General features: G+C 36.9%; 1 protein-coding gene across 6 annotated transcripts in view; it reads left to right on the top strand.

Annotated features, from left to right (window-relative positions):
* The window catches only part of ECHDC1 (ethylmalonyl-CoA decarboxylase 1), a 59670-nt gene that overhangs the window by 3761 nt on the left and 36970 nt on the right, over positions 1 to 18939 (top strand). For 4 of the 6 annotated variants that reach the window (XM_017879568.1, XM_017879585.1, XM_017879590.1 and 1 more), the window contains exons 2-3: positions 7346 to 7567; positions 11235 to 11377. In XM_017879568.1, coding sequence (XP_017735057.1) covers positions 7348 to 7567; positions 11235 to 11377 — 363 coding nt within the window. In that variant the 5' untranslated portion in view covers positions 7346 to 7347. Of the gene's footprint in view, positions 1 to 6510; positions 6548 to 7345; positions 7568 to 11234; positions 11378 to 18939 lie in introns of all 6 variants that reach the window. The other 2 variants (XM_017879594.1, XM_017879576.1) reach the window with 1 other exon arrangement.

Raw genomic sequence — 18939 nt, 5'->3', positions numbered from 1 at the left:
ATTTTTAGTAGAGACGGGGTTTCACCGTGTTAGCCAGGATGGTCTCGATCTCCTGACCTCGTGATCCGCCCGCCTCGGCCTCCCAAAGTGCTGGGATTACAGGCGTGAGCCACCGCGCCCGGCTATTAACCTCATTTCTTAAAAAGTGTTAATATTTTTATTAGTGATGCAGTAGAGATTATGTTGCATACAAACCCGTTTTGTAAATATGAATAAAACCAGACAAGTAGCTCTTGCCCTCCTTTTCTGAAGAGCAGAGATTCCTCAGCTAGGAGCGATGGAGAAGTTGTGGATCTTTGGCAAGCTGACCAGAGGCTAGTGAAAGATTATTTGGTTATGATACCCTCACTTGTAGCTACACCCCTGGGTTTGCATTTTTAAAGTACCCAAGAGTGAAATAGTTCTTCTTTCTCTTTCTTTGAGACAGTCTCTCGCTCTGTCACCGTGGCTGGAGTGCAGCGGTACGATCTCAGCTCACTGCAATTTCTGTCTCCTAGGTTCAAGCTATTCTCCTGCCTCAGCCTCCCGAGTAGCTAGGATTACAGGTGTGTGCCACTACACCTGGCTAATTTTTGTATTTTTAGTAGAGATAGGGTTTCGCCATGTTGGCCAGGCTGGTCTTGAACTCCTGACCTCAGGTGATCTGCCTTCTTTGGTCTCCCAGAGTGCTGGCATTACAGGCGTGAGCCACTACGCCCGGCCTGAAATAGTTCTCTTTTTCTTATTTTGTAAATATAGATTTTATCTTTAGTTTAGAAAATGATGACTAGGTACCTGTATAGTAATTACCTATATAGTAATAATCACAATATGTGTCATTAAGTTCCACAAAAATTTAATGTAAAATTCTGTGTTAAGAGCTGTGAGTAAGATGCAGTCCCTGTCCTGACCAGCCCTAAAATGCTACAGCTTATCTCATATGTACCTTTCTGTTATGTTTTCTGGTTGTGCATGATTTTTTAAGAAATATCATTACCTTTAATAAGGACCCTTGCTTAGCTGCCAGACTTGTCAACAAAGAAATTTCAGACATCTATAGGTTGTAATTATTGTCAGTGGCTACTGATGCAATATGTAAAGCAGAGTTCTTAGGAAACTAGTTTTACAACTGGCAGTTTAGGAGATTGGAAGGAATTCCTGGACAGGAAGAAAATATTTCCTGAGAAGTAAATGTAATGTAGCACACATATATAGAGAGTGAAATGCATAAGATGAGTTTAAAGAAAACAAAGTAAATAACTGTGGATGACATTATCTAGGTTAAGAAATAGAATATACCCGTATTCTGAAACTTAACTTTTTCAGCACTGGTTAGGTGACTCAACTGATATTTTTCTTCATTCTTCACATCTGTGTTTCTTTTCTTTCTGGTGAAATGCAATGTAACATAAATTTCAACTCAGTGAACAAAAGTCATTTGTTATAGAAGTAATATATAGCTGTGAAACACTAGTATTGCACTGTTTCATAACTAAAAATTCTGGTTACACATATGTAGGATAATTCTGGTTTTATATATGTGTATGTGAGTATATACATTTGATATTTACTCCCTAGCAAAGCTGGTATGTTGCTTGATTTTGGTTGTACTTCTGCTTAGAATTTTAAAAATTAGAATGAAGGGCAATAAAGCATCATAATTCCATGCACTGATTTAATGTTATTGGATCCATTTGTACCTAAAGAAAATCCTTAGACTACATGATAAAAGTTTGCTGGTGGAAAAAAAAAAAGATATCCTTTTATTAAGACTATACATTAAGTTTAATGGAACTCTCTAGTAGAGCTCAATAAAAGGAGAGACTTTGCTCTATTTTCAATTAGATATTTGAGTTATTTTTGCTTTATGTGTGAATATTTTGTTTCTCTGACAAAACTGCAAATGTTTAAAGATGTTTTGTTTCTCTCTGAAATAGCTAACAATGGGGTGATCACTAATAGGAATTCAATAAATAGCCGTTGAATTGCTACAGAACTACCTCTCACCAAATGCTCTTAACATATACATATGTGTCTATACACTTGGATCCCATTTCTTGACCAGAAAAGTCTACATATAAATGTAAATTTAATGGTCCATATGCCAAGAAACTAATAACTGTTTTTATTTCTGAGAATGCAGCTAAATGTCTACTTATCTACTTTAAATAATCCAATAAAGAATACCATCCTGTTTTAAAATATTTGTCTTAATTGCTAATCCAGTTACTATGTTTTTAAAATTTTGCCTTTAAAAAAGTAAAGGAAACTTCAGAACTCATTTTGAATGACATATTTTGGTATATTTTCCTATTTTTCTCACAGACTTTGACCACTGAACTTTGTTCTAAGGGTAGTGAAAAGGGAGGTGAAACAGAAAGAATAGTGGTTGAGTGTGGGAGGGTTATGGTTATGAATGGAGATTACAAACATAAACTTAATAATAAATACATCCTGCCATGAGAATATAGGTGTTGCTGATGAAAAGAGTCAAACTGTAAAATATTTTAAGAGATTTATTCTGAGCCAAATATGAGTGACCATGGCCTGTAACACAGCCCTCAGGTCCTGAGAACATGTGCCCAAGGTGGCTAGGGTACAACTTGGTTTTACATATTTTAGGAAGGCATGAAACATCAATCAAATTCATTTAAGAAATACATTGGTTTGGTTCAGAAAGGAGGGACAGCTTAAAGCGGGGGTGCTTCCAGGCTATAGGTAAATTTAAACTTTCTGGTTGACAGTTGGTTGAATTTGTCTAAAGACTGGGATCCATAGAAAGGGATGTTCAGGTTAAAGATAAAGGGTTGTGGAGACCAAGTTTTTTTGTGCAGAGGAATAGACCTGAATTTTCTATGCTTATCACTTTATTTCTCCTTCAGGGTAAAATATTTAAAAATACAGTTCTCTGTGCGTTAGAGCAAGAAAACTCTCAACAAAAGAATTTGTCCTTGCCCAGGAAAGTTTTGCTTTCCAGTTAAAGAGAGATAGTTTATTTGACCAGGATAGCTCATTTTCTAATAATAGTAGATAACTAATGGTAATAATTTCAGAAATACTTCCTTTCCATAGACAGAACTTTTACTTCCCTCTGGGAAAGCAGGGAAATAGGTCTTTGAACCAGACTGCAGTTTTGGGTAATGGAGCTATATAAGGGAAAGAGATAAGTTAAATATGGGGAATAATATTCAGTGAGTGAAAATCATATTTGCAGGAACATTATTCAAATGAATCATTTGTTTAAAATTAAATAATTTATTATTTAAGTATATGGCAGTAATTTTTGGCATTTAAAAATTTTATTTAGTTTTACAGTATCCTCTCATTCTTCTGCATGCCCAGTAATTTTATATAGTACTGGTAAAGTACCTATTATTGCACTAAATTAGGTGGTGAGAACATCTGTGATATAAGCTTTCATTCTGCCTTTATTATGTCACTAAACATTTCCATGTTCTAATTAGATTCTTTTATTTTGAAGTTTATTTTAAAAATCTTGCAAGGTCCCTTGAGTTGACTGAAAATATCCTGGAATGTTGCAAAATCATGTTTGGTCATTGTTCCCTCTAGCTTTCTAGTTCTTCAGGAGGCCTTAGATACCTTAAAATCTGTTAATGCCATAGAATCAGTTAATACCGTATCATTTTCTAATTTGACAGAACAGGTGATGGGATGGAAGGATGTCGCATAAGTTACACTATATGAGTTTTGGAAAAGGAGTATGGAATTGCCATAGATGAAGATATTAAAGTATTGAAAATACTAAATATTTAGATATTTTGCAACTTGTAACATTTGACTTTCCTTATTAGTTGCTTACTAGTTTTGTATATCACATTGACCCAAACCTTATTAATCACAATTCATTAAGTAGGTCACCCAGTGCTTTCATTATTATTTATTCGGTAACCATAGCTGTTGGCAACTGGTGACTTTTTCGGTGGGAGGGAGGGAGGGAGGATACAAAGAAAGATGATAAGAAATTTGAAACTAAGGGATAGAATAAAATTATGACAGTTAAAAGCAGGTCCCATCAAAGACATGATGGCAAGTTAGAACACCTTTCTTTTCTTGGAAAAACAACATCCAGTTTTTATTCTTGGATATCATTTTTTAAGATGACAAGCATCTCGCTACTTTTTTTGTCAAACTCTAAAATATAGTGTATTAGGTCACGATTTCTCTGAGTTACACTTCAGTCTCCTTGAGGAGATTTAAGAAACGTCTTGGTATCTTCAATATTGTAGTTACAAGCCACCTTAGTTGGTAAAGTTTTGAAATACTGTTCTCAAGTTTTTGGAATGTTTGAGGAGATTACATCCCACTGTGTGGTCAGGTAAGTATTCATTGGAAACACTTTGGTAAAAATGTCACTTGACTTAAAGTGGAAACAGGATATTGTATTGTAACCTTTATGAGGCCTGTTCTCTGACAGTTTTTGATACCATTTTATAACTCACATAGTAGATACATTTTTAAAGCTATAAAACAAGTTTGTGGCATTCCTTTTGACTGCCTGATGAGTTGTTTTTTTTTACTTGCCTACATTCTCCCTCATTATCTACTAAGTACCTTTTATGTATTCAGTACTGTAGCCACTAGTGACACAAAGTATGTACCTCAGAATAACTACTCTATGGTCATGCCAAAAGCTAGAAATAATTCAAATGTCTATTAAGATTAGAATAGATAAACTGTAGTATATTTATATAATATGTGAAAGGAAAATAGACCTCAGGACCCCAAAATCACTAAGCCAAGGGAAAAGTCAAGCTGGGAACTACATCAGGCAAACCTTACTCCTATATTATTCCTAAATAAGATGGCTGAAAAGATAAAAGCTATATACCTCCTTCACAATTTGCCCACAAGGAAATTCCTTGTGATCCTCACGATCTTTACCCTAAAACTAACTTCTGTTGAATTTCACTCTGACATTTAAACAGATAGCTTATGTTCATAGGTGCTGGACAGAAAGCCATCCCTCTGGGCTGGGCGTGGTGGCTCACACCTGTAAATCCAGCATTTTGGGAGGCCAAGGTGGGCAGATCACTTGAGGCCAGGAACTGGAGATCAGCCTGTCCAACATGGTGAAACTCTGTCTCTACAAAAAATAGAAAAATTAGCTGGGTATGTTGGCACATGCCTGTAGTCCCAGCTACTCGGGAGGCTGAGGCATGAGAATCGCTTCAACCTGGGAAGCTGAGGTTTCAGTGAGTGGAGATGGTGCCACTGCAATACAGCCTGGGTGACAAAGGAGAGACTGTCTCAAATACCCCTGCCCGCAAAAAGGAAGTCATCCCTCTGCTAACCTCAGACAGATGCACATCTGATTACTTCCTCTGCCCTATTGTTTATGTGAAAATGCGGATTCACTGAGCCAGACTAAATTGTGTATTCAGTAGAAGGCTGATCAGGTACTCAAAAGAATGCAACCTTTTGTCTTATGTACCTATGACCTGGAAAACCTCGCCTACATCTACCTCCTGCCCCCTCCCCACCACCACCCTGCCCCCCAGAAGTTTAGAGTTGTCTTACCTCGGTCAGAACCAGTGTACATCTTACACATATTGATTGATGTCCCATGTCTCCCCAAAATGTATAAAAGTAAGTCATACCCCGACCACTTTGGGCACGTGTGGTAAGAACCTCCTGAGTCTGTGTCTTGGGCGCATTCTTAACCTCGACAAAATAAACATTCTAAATTGGTTGCGATGAGACCTGTCTCATATTTTGGGTTCACAAATAGAATACAGCAATGAGAATAATGGGCTATTTAGACTCTGATTACACATAACACTAATGGATGTTAATAAAATTGAAACCAGACACACAATATATAGTATTCAATTTATATAAAGTTCAAAAGTAATGTTGTGTATTAGAAGTCAAGAAGTTACTTTTACTTGAGGGTTTTTTTGTTTTTGTTTTTGTCTTTTTGAGACGGAGTCTTGTTCTGTTGCCCAGGCTGTAGTGCAGTGGGGTGATCTCGGCTCACTGCAAGCTCCACCTCCGGGGTTCACGCCATTCTCCTGCCTCAGCCTCCAAGTAGCTGGGACTACAGGTGCCCGCCACCACGCCCAGCTAATTTTTTGTATTTTTAGTAGAGACAGGGTTTCGCCGTGTTAGTCAGGGTGGGCTTGATCTCCTGACCTCGTGATCCACCAGCCTCGGACTCCCAAAGTGCTGGGATTACAGGCGTGAGCCACCGCGCCCGGCCTACTTGAGGGGTTTTGACTGAAAGGTGACAGAGAATCTTGTGAAGTTCAGGTTATGTTCTGTTTCTTGATTTGGGTGCTATTTACTAGAATGCATTCACCTTGTGAAAATTCATTGAACTGTAACTTATATTTTGTATCCTTTTTTGAATGTAGTCTTGTATCAACAAGAATGTTTAAGTAGGGCAAGAAAAGCTTATTGGCAGAGAAGAGATTACTCAGGAGGTAAAAGAGTAAGAGGAGAAGAGTGACAGAACCTTGGGGAACAGAAAAACCACACAGACATTTGTATTTCCCTCCCCATTTTTCTTAGGACCCTTTCCAGCTTTTGCCTGAAAGCTTTGCAGAAGGTAAGAATAATGTTAAGAATAAAATTTCTGTTAGAGAGTGGGATTGCTCTTGTAGCATTTCTGCATAGAGGCTGTTTCCAAAGGGACACTTGGACTATATTTATTCTTAGATTTTGAAAAAGTTAAGAGTTGCAGAATGAAGAAGCATGTGATGCAAAAGACGACCTGGAGGCAGGAGATGGTGCAAAATACAGAGCAGCATTTTTTCTAAGCTTTCCTATTGTATTGGAGCACAGTAAATATACTGTAATTATGCCATTGTCTCTCAGTGATATATACTGAAATGGTGTGCTTTGTGAATTATTTGGTTTGAAAAGGAAGGAAAAATGAAAGGAATTCCATACTGATCATTTCCTGAAAGAGTGGTTTTAGAAATGGGGAAGTGGCCAGGCGGGGCGGCTCACGCCTATAATCCGAAGCACTTTGGGAGGCCGAGGTGGGTGGATCATTTGGGGTCCGGAGTTCGAGACCGGCCTGGCCAGCATGGTGAAATCCTGCCTCTACTAAAAATACAAACATTAGCCGGGCATGGTCGTGGGCACCTGTAGTCCCAGGTAGTTAGGAGGCTGAGATATGATAATCGTTTGAAGCCAGGAGGCAGAGGTTGCAGTGAGCTGAGATAGCTCCACTGTACTCCAGCCTGGGCAATAGGGTGAAACTATATCTCAAAAAAAAAAAAAAAAAAAGGTTGGGGGGGAAGTATTCCCAGTTCCACAGCAGGGTCCATTACTACAGCCTATTGACACATAATGAGTGCCTATTCATCTATACTACTGCATACTTACTTCTCTTTTCCAGAAATGGCAAAAAGTCTTTTGAAGACATCCTCTCTGTCTGGAAGGACAAAATTGCTACATCAAACAGGATTGTCACTTTATAGTACATCCCATGGATTTTATGAGGAAGAAGTGAAAAAAAAACTTCAGCAGTTTCCTGGTGGATCCATTGACCTTCAGAAGGAAGACAGTGGCATTGGCATTCTTACTCTGAACAATCCAAGTAAAATGAATGCCTTCTCAGGTATTAGGGATCTTTTTATTCCTGAAGAATGACACTAAATCTAACCTGTTATCACATGTTTTTTATCCTTGGTCTGGTGACAGAATGTTTTAAAGTCCTGGTACTCTTGGTAGAACATGAGAAAATAACAAAACAACAACTCTGTAATATGAACCAGAAACACTTTAAGTAATTTTAATAATTATGGATATTTGAATGCTTTCAGAAAACTCATTAATACAGATAAAATAAAAGGAAACCTAAATTAATCTTGATTATATTTTCCATTGAAATTCATTAACTGTAATAACTTCTTTGTTTTCAGCTAATTCTAGGAAACAAGGAGGAAGAGGTTTCAGAGTTCTGAAACTAAAGAGAAAAGCCTGTTAATGAAAAGAATTATTTAGCTTAATTTTTTTGTATGAATTGAGATAAAATCATTGTTAGTTTTTAACCTTTTAATTCAATGGTTACAGAAGAAACACGGCACTTGTCTGGCTGTGGACTCTTCCCTAACTCTTAGATACTCGTGAATGCCTTCTATTTTCTAGTCAACACTCTTAGCATATAAGCATTTTATATTTAAGAGAACTGAAGACGCAGGACATGTGGTACTTTGTAATTGTTGCTGAAGTTCACATTTGAATTCTGCTACAAGTATGTTATGCAAGAGCTGATGAGTAGCCTTGTTGAATATTCACCACTCCTATTTTCAAGTTGATTTTACTAATCTCCCCTTTTCAGTTATGCACTTCTTGATTATAATCTTTAGTAGCATTTGAAATTTGGGGCTCAGAAAATGTCACAAAATTTTCATATATCTACTTTATATTACAGTCGTACTGTAGACATAATTCAATAATCTGTAAACTTTTTGTAAATTACCAGTGGTGAGTCTTTAAACCCAAGATGACTTTTCTCTCCACTTATCAGAATTTAGAGAGATTTCTCTGTACCATTGCTGACCAATGGAAGCATAATGTAAGAAACAAAGGTGAGCCCCATGCGCAATTTTAAATATTCTAGTCACCATAGTTTAAAAAAATAAAAAAAGGTAAAATTAATTTTAACAATTCACTTATAACTCAGTATATCCAAAATATTTGTTCAATATGTCAGTAATATATTAATTATGAGGTATTTTTCTTTTTATTTTCATACTAAGTCTCTGAAATCTGATATTTTATACTTACGACACATCTCAATTTGGACTAGCCACATATCAAGCACTCAATATATACGGGTGACTAGTGACTACCTTATGAGACTTTGTATGTTCTGTTGGTTTAGGGAATAAAAACCAATTTAATATTAGTCCAGGAAAAATAGAAATTGAAAGGTAAAATTTCTGTAGAAGGTTAAATTGGATCAATAATGATGATTTGTTTCTGAAAAGTTACAAATAATTTTTAATTCAATTAGAAACAAATATTATTTTGATGCATAATATATAAAACTAATAAAAGGAGACCTACTTTGATTTGGGTAATGATATTTGGTGAAGTTGGATTGGGAGAGGATGAATGAGCACTCAGGGCCCTTGTTTAAAAATCATTCAGTTAGATACTCTTTAAGGTCTCTTCCATCTTTTGAGGTTTACTTTACAAAGTTGAAAAGATTAGTTTAACAGTAACTAGTGGTATGGATTTTTCTTATTCTCATAGCCAGCGTTTCAGCATCATAGGAAAGGGTTAAAAAAAAATCAGCACCATAGGAAAGGTTTTAAAACAAAGGCCAGCATTGTTTATTTATTTATCTGTTTTTATTGTATTTATTTATTTATTTTTGAGACGGAGTCTCGCTCTGTCACCCAGCCTGGAGTGCAATGGTGCAATCTCTGCTCACTGCTAGCTCTGCCTCCAGGGTTCATGCCTCAGCCTCCCAAGTAGCTGGGACTACAGGTGCCTGCCACCATGCCTGGCTAGTTTTTTTATATTTTTAGTAGAGATGGGGTTTCACCATGTTAGCCAGGATGATCTCGATCTCCTGACCTCGTGATCCGCCTGCCTCTGCCTCCAAAGTGCTGTGATTACAGGTGTGAGCCACCGCATCTGACCTGTTTTTAAGAAGCTTAAATATTATGAATGATTAAAGGCCCATATTAACCTATACAGATTTATTCTTATACTAAAAGTGTGGGTTTCTTCTTTCCCTTACTAGACTGTAAATCACTTGAAAGCAAAAGAACGATATTTCTAAAGCATCTAGGACATCCTTGGAAAGGGTTACAGTTTTAAGTGCAGTCATTTATTGCTTTGTGATAGGGATACATTCTAAGAAATATGTTAGGTGGTTTTGTCATTGTGTGAACATTATAGGGTGTACTTACACCCGTAACCTATTACATACCTATACCATATGAAATAGCTTGCTGTTCCTAGGCTACAAACCTATTCAGTGTGTTACTTCCTGAATACTATAGGCAGCTGTAATACAAACATGTGAATAATGCATTGTACTACATTACAATGACTATGATGGTTACTAGGTGATAGGAATTTTTTAGCTCTGTATTAATCTTGGAACCACCATGGTATATGTGATACATTGTTGATGCATGACTGTAGGTCATAATTAGCCATAAGAAAGAATAGCTGCGTTAGATATTTGTGAGTTAGTGCCATTAATATAACTTTTATTGTGGAACCACCTCACTCCTGGTTACTTCAGAAAATGGCAAAGAAAATAAGTTTTTGACATTGTGGGATTTATATTCCAAAGAAGTGTACATAATTTAATGGGGCCATGTTTTGGAACCTTGTGGTACTAATTTTTTGCCAGTTTTTAACCCTCTGTTATGATCTTTATACATTGGCTTCTAAAGCATTGCCCAGGCAGAGGAAAATAAAACTAGTCATGTTGAAAACCGTGAACTGTATGAACTTGGAAGATCACCAAAGATAAGCATATCTAAAAGTTATTGATTAGATCTTAAAGTGCCAGTCCCAGCTGTTTCTGTGTTAAATGTGTCTATTATAAAGAAGCTCCAATAGAACTTTGGAGTGATACCAAGGTAACAATCTATAAATCATAGAATTAATGGTTGGTAGGCCTGTGAAGAACTTCCATCGTATGCCTCAAGCCCCTCAGAGGACAGTTTGCTAACCATAGAACAAGGTGGTATTTATTACTCATTTCCTCAACTAACATCCTATTCTGATGTCAGTAGTATAGGAATCGCACTTTGTTCTGTATACTGTGTGTCCAATATATCATAAGTCTCATAGTCATGTTATACCCATAAAACTTTATTGACTGAGACATGTATTGCTGAGAAGTCAGGTCTATGTCTTATCTCTACCCTAAGAAATAATTTTTTCTTATTACCGTATCATTTTCTTATTCTTAGGACAGCATGGTATATTCTTCTACATAATCATATATTTGTTTGATTTCTTAAGATAGATGGAGAGATAGACACATAATAAATTTACACTTACAATACAGGGCTTAAGATAGATGGAGAGATAGACACATAATAAATTTACACTTACAATGTAGGGCCTGCCATATATATCTCTCCTGTATACTCCATAGTGCCAGTGCAGTAGGCATTTGATAGACATTCAGTAAATATTTATAAAATATAGGACCTAAGAGTATGCTTGACACCTTACGATTTATAAATTATTTCTATTTTTCCAGTCACCTTCATGTATTTGTGATTTCCCCCTCCTATCTCTGGCAGGTGTTATGATGCTACAACTTCTGGAAAAAGTAATTGAATTGGAAAATTGGACAGAGGGGAAAGGCCTCATTGTCCGTGGGGCAAAAAATACTTTCTCTTCAGGTTCTGATCTGAATGCTGTGAAATCACTAGGAACTCCAGAGGCAAGTGTTATATGAATTATTCATTAGATTCTACATGTTTATTAGACATGTATGACTGTGACATTTATATTTTACTAATGGTTATTATGATGACTTTAATAACTTTCAAAGGATTATAGGGATATTTTGGTTTGTTTTCTTTTTGGTAGAATTATAGGAGGAACAATATAACAAGCAAATGATTCTGAGGTTTTACTAGTAGTATATCTGCAAAGGGCTCTTGTTAAAAGCTTTGAAATTACTATAATTTCTAGTTTAGCAGAACACTGTCAGTTGTGTTAGATATTTTGGAGGGATTCTCTCTCTCTCGTTAATGTTACTCCGGCCCCTCAAATGCACCACTTTGTCTCTTTATTTTAAGGTGAATTGATTTCTTTTTTAAAATATTTTAAGTTTAGAATCATTTTAAATTTCCAGAAAAGTTGCTGATGGAATACAGAGTTCCTATGCACCCTGCATCCGGTTTCCCTTTTTATTAATGTCTTATATTCCTGTGGTACATAGATTTGTTGCTACTAATCAACCAATGTAGTAGTCTGTTCTCACACTGCTATGAAGATCTATCTGAGACTGGGTAATTTTTGAAGAAAAGACGTTTCATTGACTTACAGTACTGCATGCTATACAGGAAGCATGCCTGGGAGGCCTCAGGAAACTTATAATTATGGTGCAATGCAAAGGTGAAGCAAGCACATCTTACCATGGTGGAGCCGGAGGGCGAGGGGAAGTGCCACACACTTTTAAACAACAAGGTCTCATGAGAACTCATTCACTATCACAAGAACAGCAAGGGGAAATCCACCCCACAATCCAGTCACCTCCCACCAGGCCCTTCCTTCATCCTTCAACACTGGGAATTAAAATTTGACATGAGATTTGGTTGGGGGACACAGAGCCAAACCATAACATCCAACATTGGTACTTTACTATTAATGAAACTCTCCTGTATGATTTCATTTGTTTATGGAATCTAAAATAGTGAAACTCTGCCTAGCATGGTGGCTCACACCTATAATATGAGTGCTTTGGTAGGCTGAGATAGGAGGATTGCCTAAGGCCAGGAGTTCAACACTAGCCTGGACAACATAGCCAGTCCTTGTCTCTACAAAAAAATAAAAAAATTAGCTGAGTGTGCTGGCACATGCCTGTAGTGCCAGCTATTTGGGAGGCTGAGGTGGGAAGGCTGCTTGAGTCCAGGAGCTTAAGGCTTCATTGAGCCATGTTGGTGTCATTGCACTCCAGCCTGGGTGACAGAGTGAGACCCTGTCAAAAAAAAAAAAAAAAAGTGAAATTCAGAGAAGCCAAGACTGGAATGGCAATTGTCAGGGGCTTCATGGTGGGGATGGGCAGGGATTGATCTTGAGTGTTTTTGTTACATATACACACAAAATTAATAATAATAATAAAAGGGGTGGGAGGAAACTTTGGGAGGTAGTGTATATGTCTAGGGCCTTGATGGTGGTGATGGTTTAATGGGTGTGTACTTATCCACAGACTCATCAAGTTGTATACATTAAATATGTACAGCTTTTTACCTGATAATGATAATTCAACAAAGTAGTTAAAAAAAGAAAAAAGAAACTCCACACTTCATTCATATTTCAGTACTTTTTCTACTGGTGCCCCTTTTCTGCTTCAGGATCAAATCTGGGATACCACAGTACCTTTAGCTGTCATGTTTCAGATTCCTCTTATCTATGACAGTTTCTCAGGCTTACCTTGTTTTTCATGACCTTGGCAGTTTTGAAGAGTACTGGTTAGATATTCTGCAGAATATCCTTCAAATAGAATTTGGTGTTTTTCTCATATTAGACTGGGGTTGTGGGATTCTCAGAGAAAGACCAGAGGTAAGCTTCTATTTTCATCACATCACATCAAGGGAATATGCTGTCAAGGTGACTTATCACTAATGATGTTAACCTTGGTCATCTGGCCAAGGTAGTGTTTGCCTGGTTACTCTATTTTAAATTTGCTTTCCATACTCCACTCCTTGGAAGCAAGTCACTAAGTTTAGTCTACACTCAAGGGGGAAGGGAACATGAATTCCATCTCCTGGAGGGGGGACATATATGTCCATTATTCTTATGTAAGGGGGATTTGGGTCTTCTCCCCCATTTATTCACATGCTTATTTATTCAGTTATTTATATTAATATGCACTCATGGATATTCATTTTATATTCATTATGCATTTTATTGCTCAAATTGTTCCAGCTTTGGCCATTGGGAGCCCAAAGACCAAAGGCCCAAAGTCCTGTCTTCCTTTGACACATCCTTTTGTTTTTTGAGTATTCCCTTACTTTCTAGTATTATAAGATACTCCAAGTTAATTTTGTATTTTCCCTGCTCCAGTTATGTAATGAGGAGTTTCTTCAAGGAGTCCTGGTTATGGAAAATGGTAGAGGATGGTGTTAGAAACTAAGATCTAGGTGTTAGGTGTTTCTTTTTTTCAAGTACATTGATATAGCACATTCCTGGGTTAGTTGAACCTACCTGTGACTATAATAGGATCAAGAAAAGCTCTTAATGCAGAGTGAGAAGTCTTGGGTTTAGACATAGGTCTGCCACTCAGTGCCACTCAACTAAATGAGAAAGTTGCTCAGCTTCCTCTTACCCTTAGCTCCATGGGATATATAAAATCTATCTCACTAAAATCTATTGAGGATTGAGTTAGCTATTCTAAAGTGCTTTGTAAGCTAGAGGGAGCTACTGTAACATTTTAAATAGGTAATATAAATTAGTAATATTAAGATGATAGATCAGCCAGGTGCAGTGGCTCACGCCTATAATCCCAGCACTTTGGGAGGCCAAGGTGGGCGGATCACGAGGTCAGGAGATCAAGACCATCCTGGCCTACACAGTGAAACCCCATCTCTGCAAAAATACAAAAACAAAAAATTAGCTGGGCGTGGTGTCAGGCGCCCGTAGTCCCAGCTACTTGGGAGGCTGAGGCAGGAGAATGGTGTGAATCCAGGAGGCAGAGCTTGTAGTGAGCCGAGATCGCGCCACTGCACTCTAGCCTGGGCGACAGAGTGAGGCTCTGTCTCAAAAAAAAACAAAAAAAGATGATAGATCAAATTCAATATCATCACTTTTCCTTTAGCAGTCATATGAAGTCAGTACTTTTGTTATTGTTGTTTATTTGTTTTGCTTTTTAAAGATTAGGGTGCAGTAGTGTGAAGGGCTGAAAAAAGTGAAGGACAGGAAGATTAGCAATGAACAATGGTGGTCATCATTAAAATCAGCAAGAATGTGAATGCCTTTAAGTGGAAGCTCTTTAGCATCTCGTGATAAGAAGTTTTACATGAGGTATATACATAAAGCACCTAGTTCTGGCACATAGTAAAGTTCAAGAAGTAGTAACAACTTAAAAAATATGCTTTTGAATTACCCTGATAGAGTAGAAATGCTATCATCTTCCTTTATCAATCTTACAAGGAACCTGTTTTTCATGAATTCAGTGCTCCTTCCCCCTCTACCACATCTTCTAGGAGAAAAAAAGGAAGGAAATGAAATTAGAAAGGGAAAAAAGTAAGTAATATTTGTTTCCATTTAATTATAGATGTGAGCTGTAGGTGGGTAATAAAGTTTTCATGATATTGCACAAGTCTCATACCATTGTATGTAATATATGATTATTATTTGCATATGTGAGAAAGAATCTTTCAGATAATCAGAACACTGGCTTTGATAAACTTGGATTTGAAAGCTGGTTTCAATACTTTCTGGCTAAGTGATTAGGCAAGTCACTTAATCTTTCTAAATCTTATTTTCCTAATCTATAAATGAGGATTATTGTAGATATTTCGCTGAGCTATTGTGAGGATTCAAGATAATATATATAAAGTGCCTACTAGCGCTGTATCTGAAAAGGTAGCTATTATTTTATTTCAAAGATCTTGAGATTAATAAACATTATTAATGAGATGATGCACAATTTGTAGCACTTCACTAGATTTAAATTTGTGATGTATCTGAATGGTTATAGCACTAAGCTGGAAATTTGAAAAGACAGATTTTTTTCCCCCAAGATCTAATTATTAGCTGTGTCACCTGCAAGTGATTCGATTATACAGGTTGAGTATCCCTTATCCAAAATGCTTGGAACTGCAAGTATTTCAAATTTTACATTTTTTCAGATTTTGGAGTATTTGCATATGTATATATATATATATAATGAGATATTCTGGGAATGGAACCCAACTTTAAACAAAAAATTCATTTATATTTCATATACACCTTAAATACACAGCCTAAAGGTAATTTTATATAGTGTTTTCAATAATTTTTACATGAAACAAAGTTTGTGTACATGAGGGCAGCTGTGGAATTTTCCACTTATAGTATTATGTCAGCACTCAAAAAGTTTTAGATTTTGGAGCTTTTAGATTTCAGATTTTCGTAGCTCAACCTATATATATGTATTTTTCATCTCTCGAATGGTTGTATCACTGTTCACCTTAGTTCATGAAAGACACTGTTAAAGACAGAATAATATAATAGACTCTTGTGGGTTTGATAGAAGCTGGTTAGGAAAACATCTCTAAAAAGGTGAAGGGTTATTTTACTTTCTTATTTTCTTCTAGTTAGAAGGTTGTTTCTGCCTCTTTAGATCTTGTGGCCACTATTCTTTTTCTATATATGTAAAGATGGAAGTGGAAACATGCTCATTGCTTTATATATACATCATTATATATATGTAGTATATATACATCATTAGTCTGGCATAAGTCATGCAGGAAAACATGGAGAGAGTTTTTATTCCAGCTTCAAATAAGGAATCACTTAGTAAAGTTTATTCCTTCTAGTACCTACATTCTTCAAGTAATCTGCTCTTTTCAACACCTGAAGTAAATCTTGATTGACAGCTGAGGAGTAGTTTTACTGCAAGTGTTTGTCACTTGTTGCTATATACATTTGCCAGTCTCATCAAGGAAATGTGTAATTGTGAATCTGCTTTGCAATGAGTGTGCTTAGAACTCAGATCAGAATCTTATTTTATTTAAAACATTGATCTCATTTTATTTTATTGAGACAGAGTCTTGCTCTGTCACCCAGACTGGAGTACAGTGGCAGCGATCTCGGCTCACTGCAACCTCTGCCTCTCAGGTTCAGGTGATTCTCCTGCCTCAGCCTCCCAAGTAGCTGGGATTACAGGCATGGGCCACCATGCCCAGCTAATTTTTGTGTTTTTAGTAGAAACAGGTTTTCACCATGTTGGACAGGCTGGTCTCAAACTCCTGACCTCAAGGGATCTGCCCTCTTCCACCTAACAAAGTGCCAGGATTACAGACATGAACCACCAGGCCTGGCTGGTTTTTTTTGTTTTGAGACGGAGTCTGGCTCTGTCGCCCAGGTTGGAGTGCAGTGGTGTGATCTCGGCTCACTGCAATCTCCACCTCCTGGGTTCAAGCAACTTTCCTGCCTCAGCCTCCCAAGTAGCTGGGATTACAGACACCCGCCACCACACCTGGCTAATTTTTGTATTTTTAGTAGAGATGGGGTTTCACCATTTTGGCCAGGCTGGTCTCGAACTCCTGACCTCAGGTGATCCACCTGCCTCAGCCTTCCAAAGTGCTAGGATTACAGGCATGAGCCACTGCACCCGGCCCGACGCCTGGCTATTTAAAGCATTTTATAAGGTAGATGAATTCTTTATTATCCTTTTATGAAATCCCTGAAGTCACAGTATAAGAAATATATAGCATAAAAATAAGCACTTTGAATATTTATGGATACTTTTAAGAATTGTAACAATACGTGTAAGAACTGTATGTAAGAATACATACAAGAATTGCAGTAATACATATGGGGTGTGTTTATCACGTTATGATTTTAAAATTAACAAGAACTAGAAGTAGTTTATGTAAAGTTCCTGATATTTCCATGTTTCCTATAAACTATATTCCTATATACTTGAGAAGGAACTGTAAATCTGTGTAAAGCTGAAATTTAAAATGACCTCAGGACTTTTGAGGCTCATACATGTATTTTATATGAGTTACAGCTGGAATATGTAATTGCATCTCCCCCTCATAGCTGAAACATTCTGAAACTTACCATGACTTTAAGTTGTAAACAGTTTGTCTGTCAGTGAGGCTCTTCTTTATCCAAATACTTACTCTTTGTTGTTACAGATGCATCACTAGCATCTACTTAATTTGGTGAATTTGCTTTCTGAGGATGATGAGATAACTGAAATATATGACAATTTTAGCAACTGGATTATAATTCCTTCTAATTGTAATAAAATGCTTGGAAGTGATTATTAAATGGCTGTTTTATCATAAAATATAATTATTTTGATGTTTTACTATTGTATGTGTTCAGTTTTCAAAAGCTTTTTAATGTAAATTACCAAATATGGGTAAAAGCAGAGACTAATACAGTGAAACCCTCATGTACTCATAAGAGCATCAAGCCTATCAACATTTTACTATATTTGTTATCTATTATTCCACTTTTTTTTTTAAGTGTAACTGATCCCATAAGAAGTTGGTTGCATCTTGGTGTGCTTTGTTTATTGTGCGAGAAAAGAGCTCCAACTGTCCCTATTAGGCAGGTAATTCTTGGTTCAGATGGTAGATGCCAGGAGATCCTCTAGGATAACACAAAGATTAACCCTGCTGAAAAGTTATGTATGGGAAAGACAAAGGAGTAAAGTAGAAAAAAAAATATTTAAATATTAAGACTTGGATTTGATGCCACAGATGTCCTGTAGGCTGCAAGAAGTTTCTTTTCAGACGGAATATGTAATCAAAGTGCAGTTATAAGCTTTAGAATGTAGGGAAACAAAACCTACTTAGTCTGCAATGGATGGGTATAATGTCTCAAGGAAAAGTGTGGCATTTAGAAACCTTTCTGTTCTTAATCCGTATCCTCCTTTGTCCCTTAACTTTCCTTGTTACTTTTCTCCCAATCTGTTGTTCCTTAGATCTCTGTTGCTTATATTTCTACAGTGACCTCAAAGTTCTTGTCTAACTTCCATGTGTTTGCTACTACTATCGTACAGTTCCATACCCTGATTAATTTATAGACAAGCGGCCAAGCACAGTAGCTCACACCTGTAATCCCAGCACTTTGGGAGGCCGAGGTGGACAGATCACCTGAGGTCAGAAGTTCGAGACCAGCCTGGCTAACATAGTGAAACCTGTTTCTACTACAAATACAAAAATTACTTGGCCATGATGGCAGGTGCCAGTAATCCCAGCTACTCAGGAGGCTGAGGCAGGAGAATCACTTGAACCCAGAAGGCGGAGGTTGTAGTGAGTCGAGATCACACCACTGCACTTCAGCCTGGGTGACAGAGCAATACACTAGCTAAAAAAAAAAAAAAAAAAAAAAAAAAAAAAGACAAGCTATTTTAATTTTCTCTAAACCCTTCCGTGTATTTTGAGGAAATTAATAAATCCATATAATAAACACTTAAGAAAGAGGCTTATTTATGTTTCTAAATAAGATACTTCTACAGGCTGGGCATTTTTCCACTGTAAACATGGCTTAGAGTAAATATGATGTTAATCCTTCCTTCTGGAATTTTGGCTGAACATTGTTCTTCTTATC

Source organism: Rhinopithecus bieti, unplaced genomic scaffold, assembly GCF_001698545.2.
Source record: "Rhinopithecus bieti isolate Rb0 unplaced genomic scaffold, ASM169854v2 scaffold_19, whole genome shotgun sequence".
NCBI lineage: Eukaryota > Metazoa > Chordata > Mammalia > Primates > Cercopithecidae > Rhinopithecus > Rhinopithecus bieti.
The sequence above is the reverse complement of the archived record's forward strand: the minus strand, read 5'-3'. Positions and strand labels throughout refer to the sequence as shown.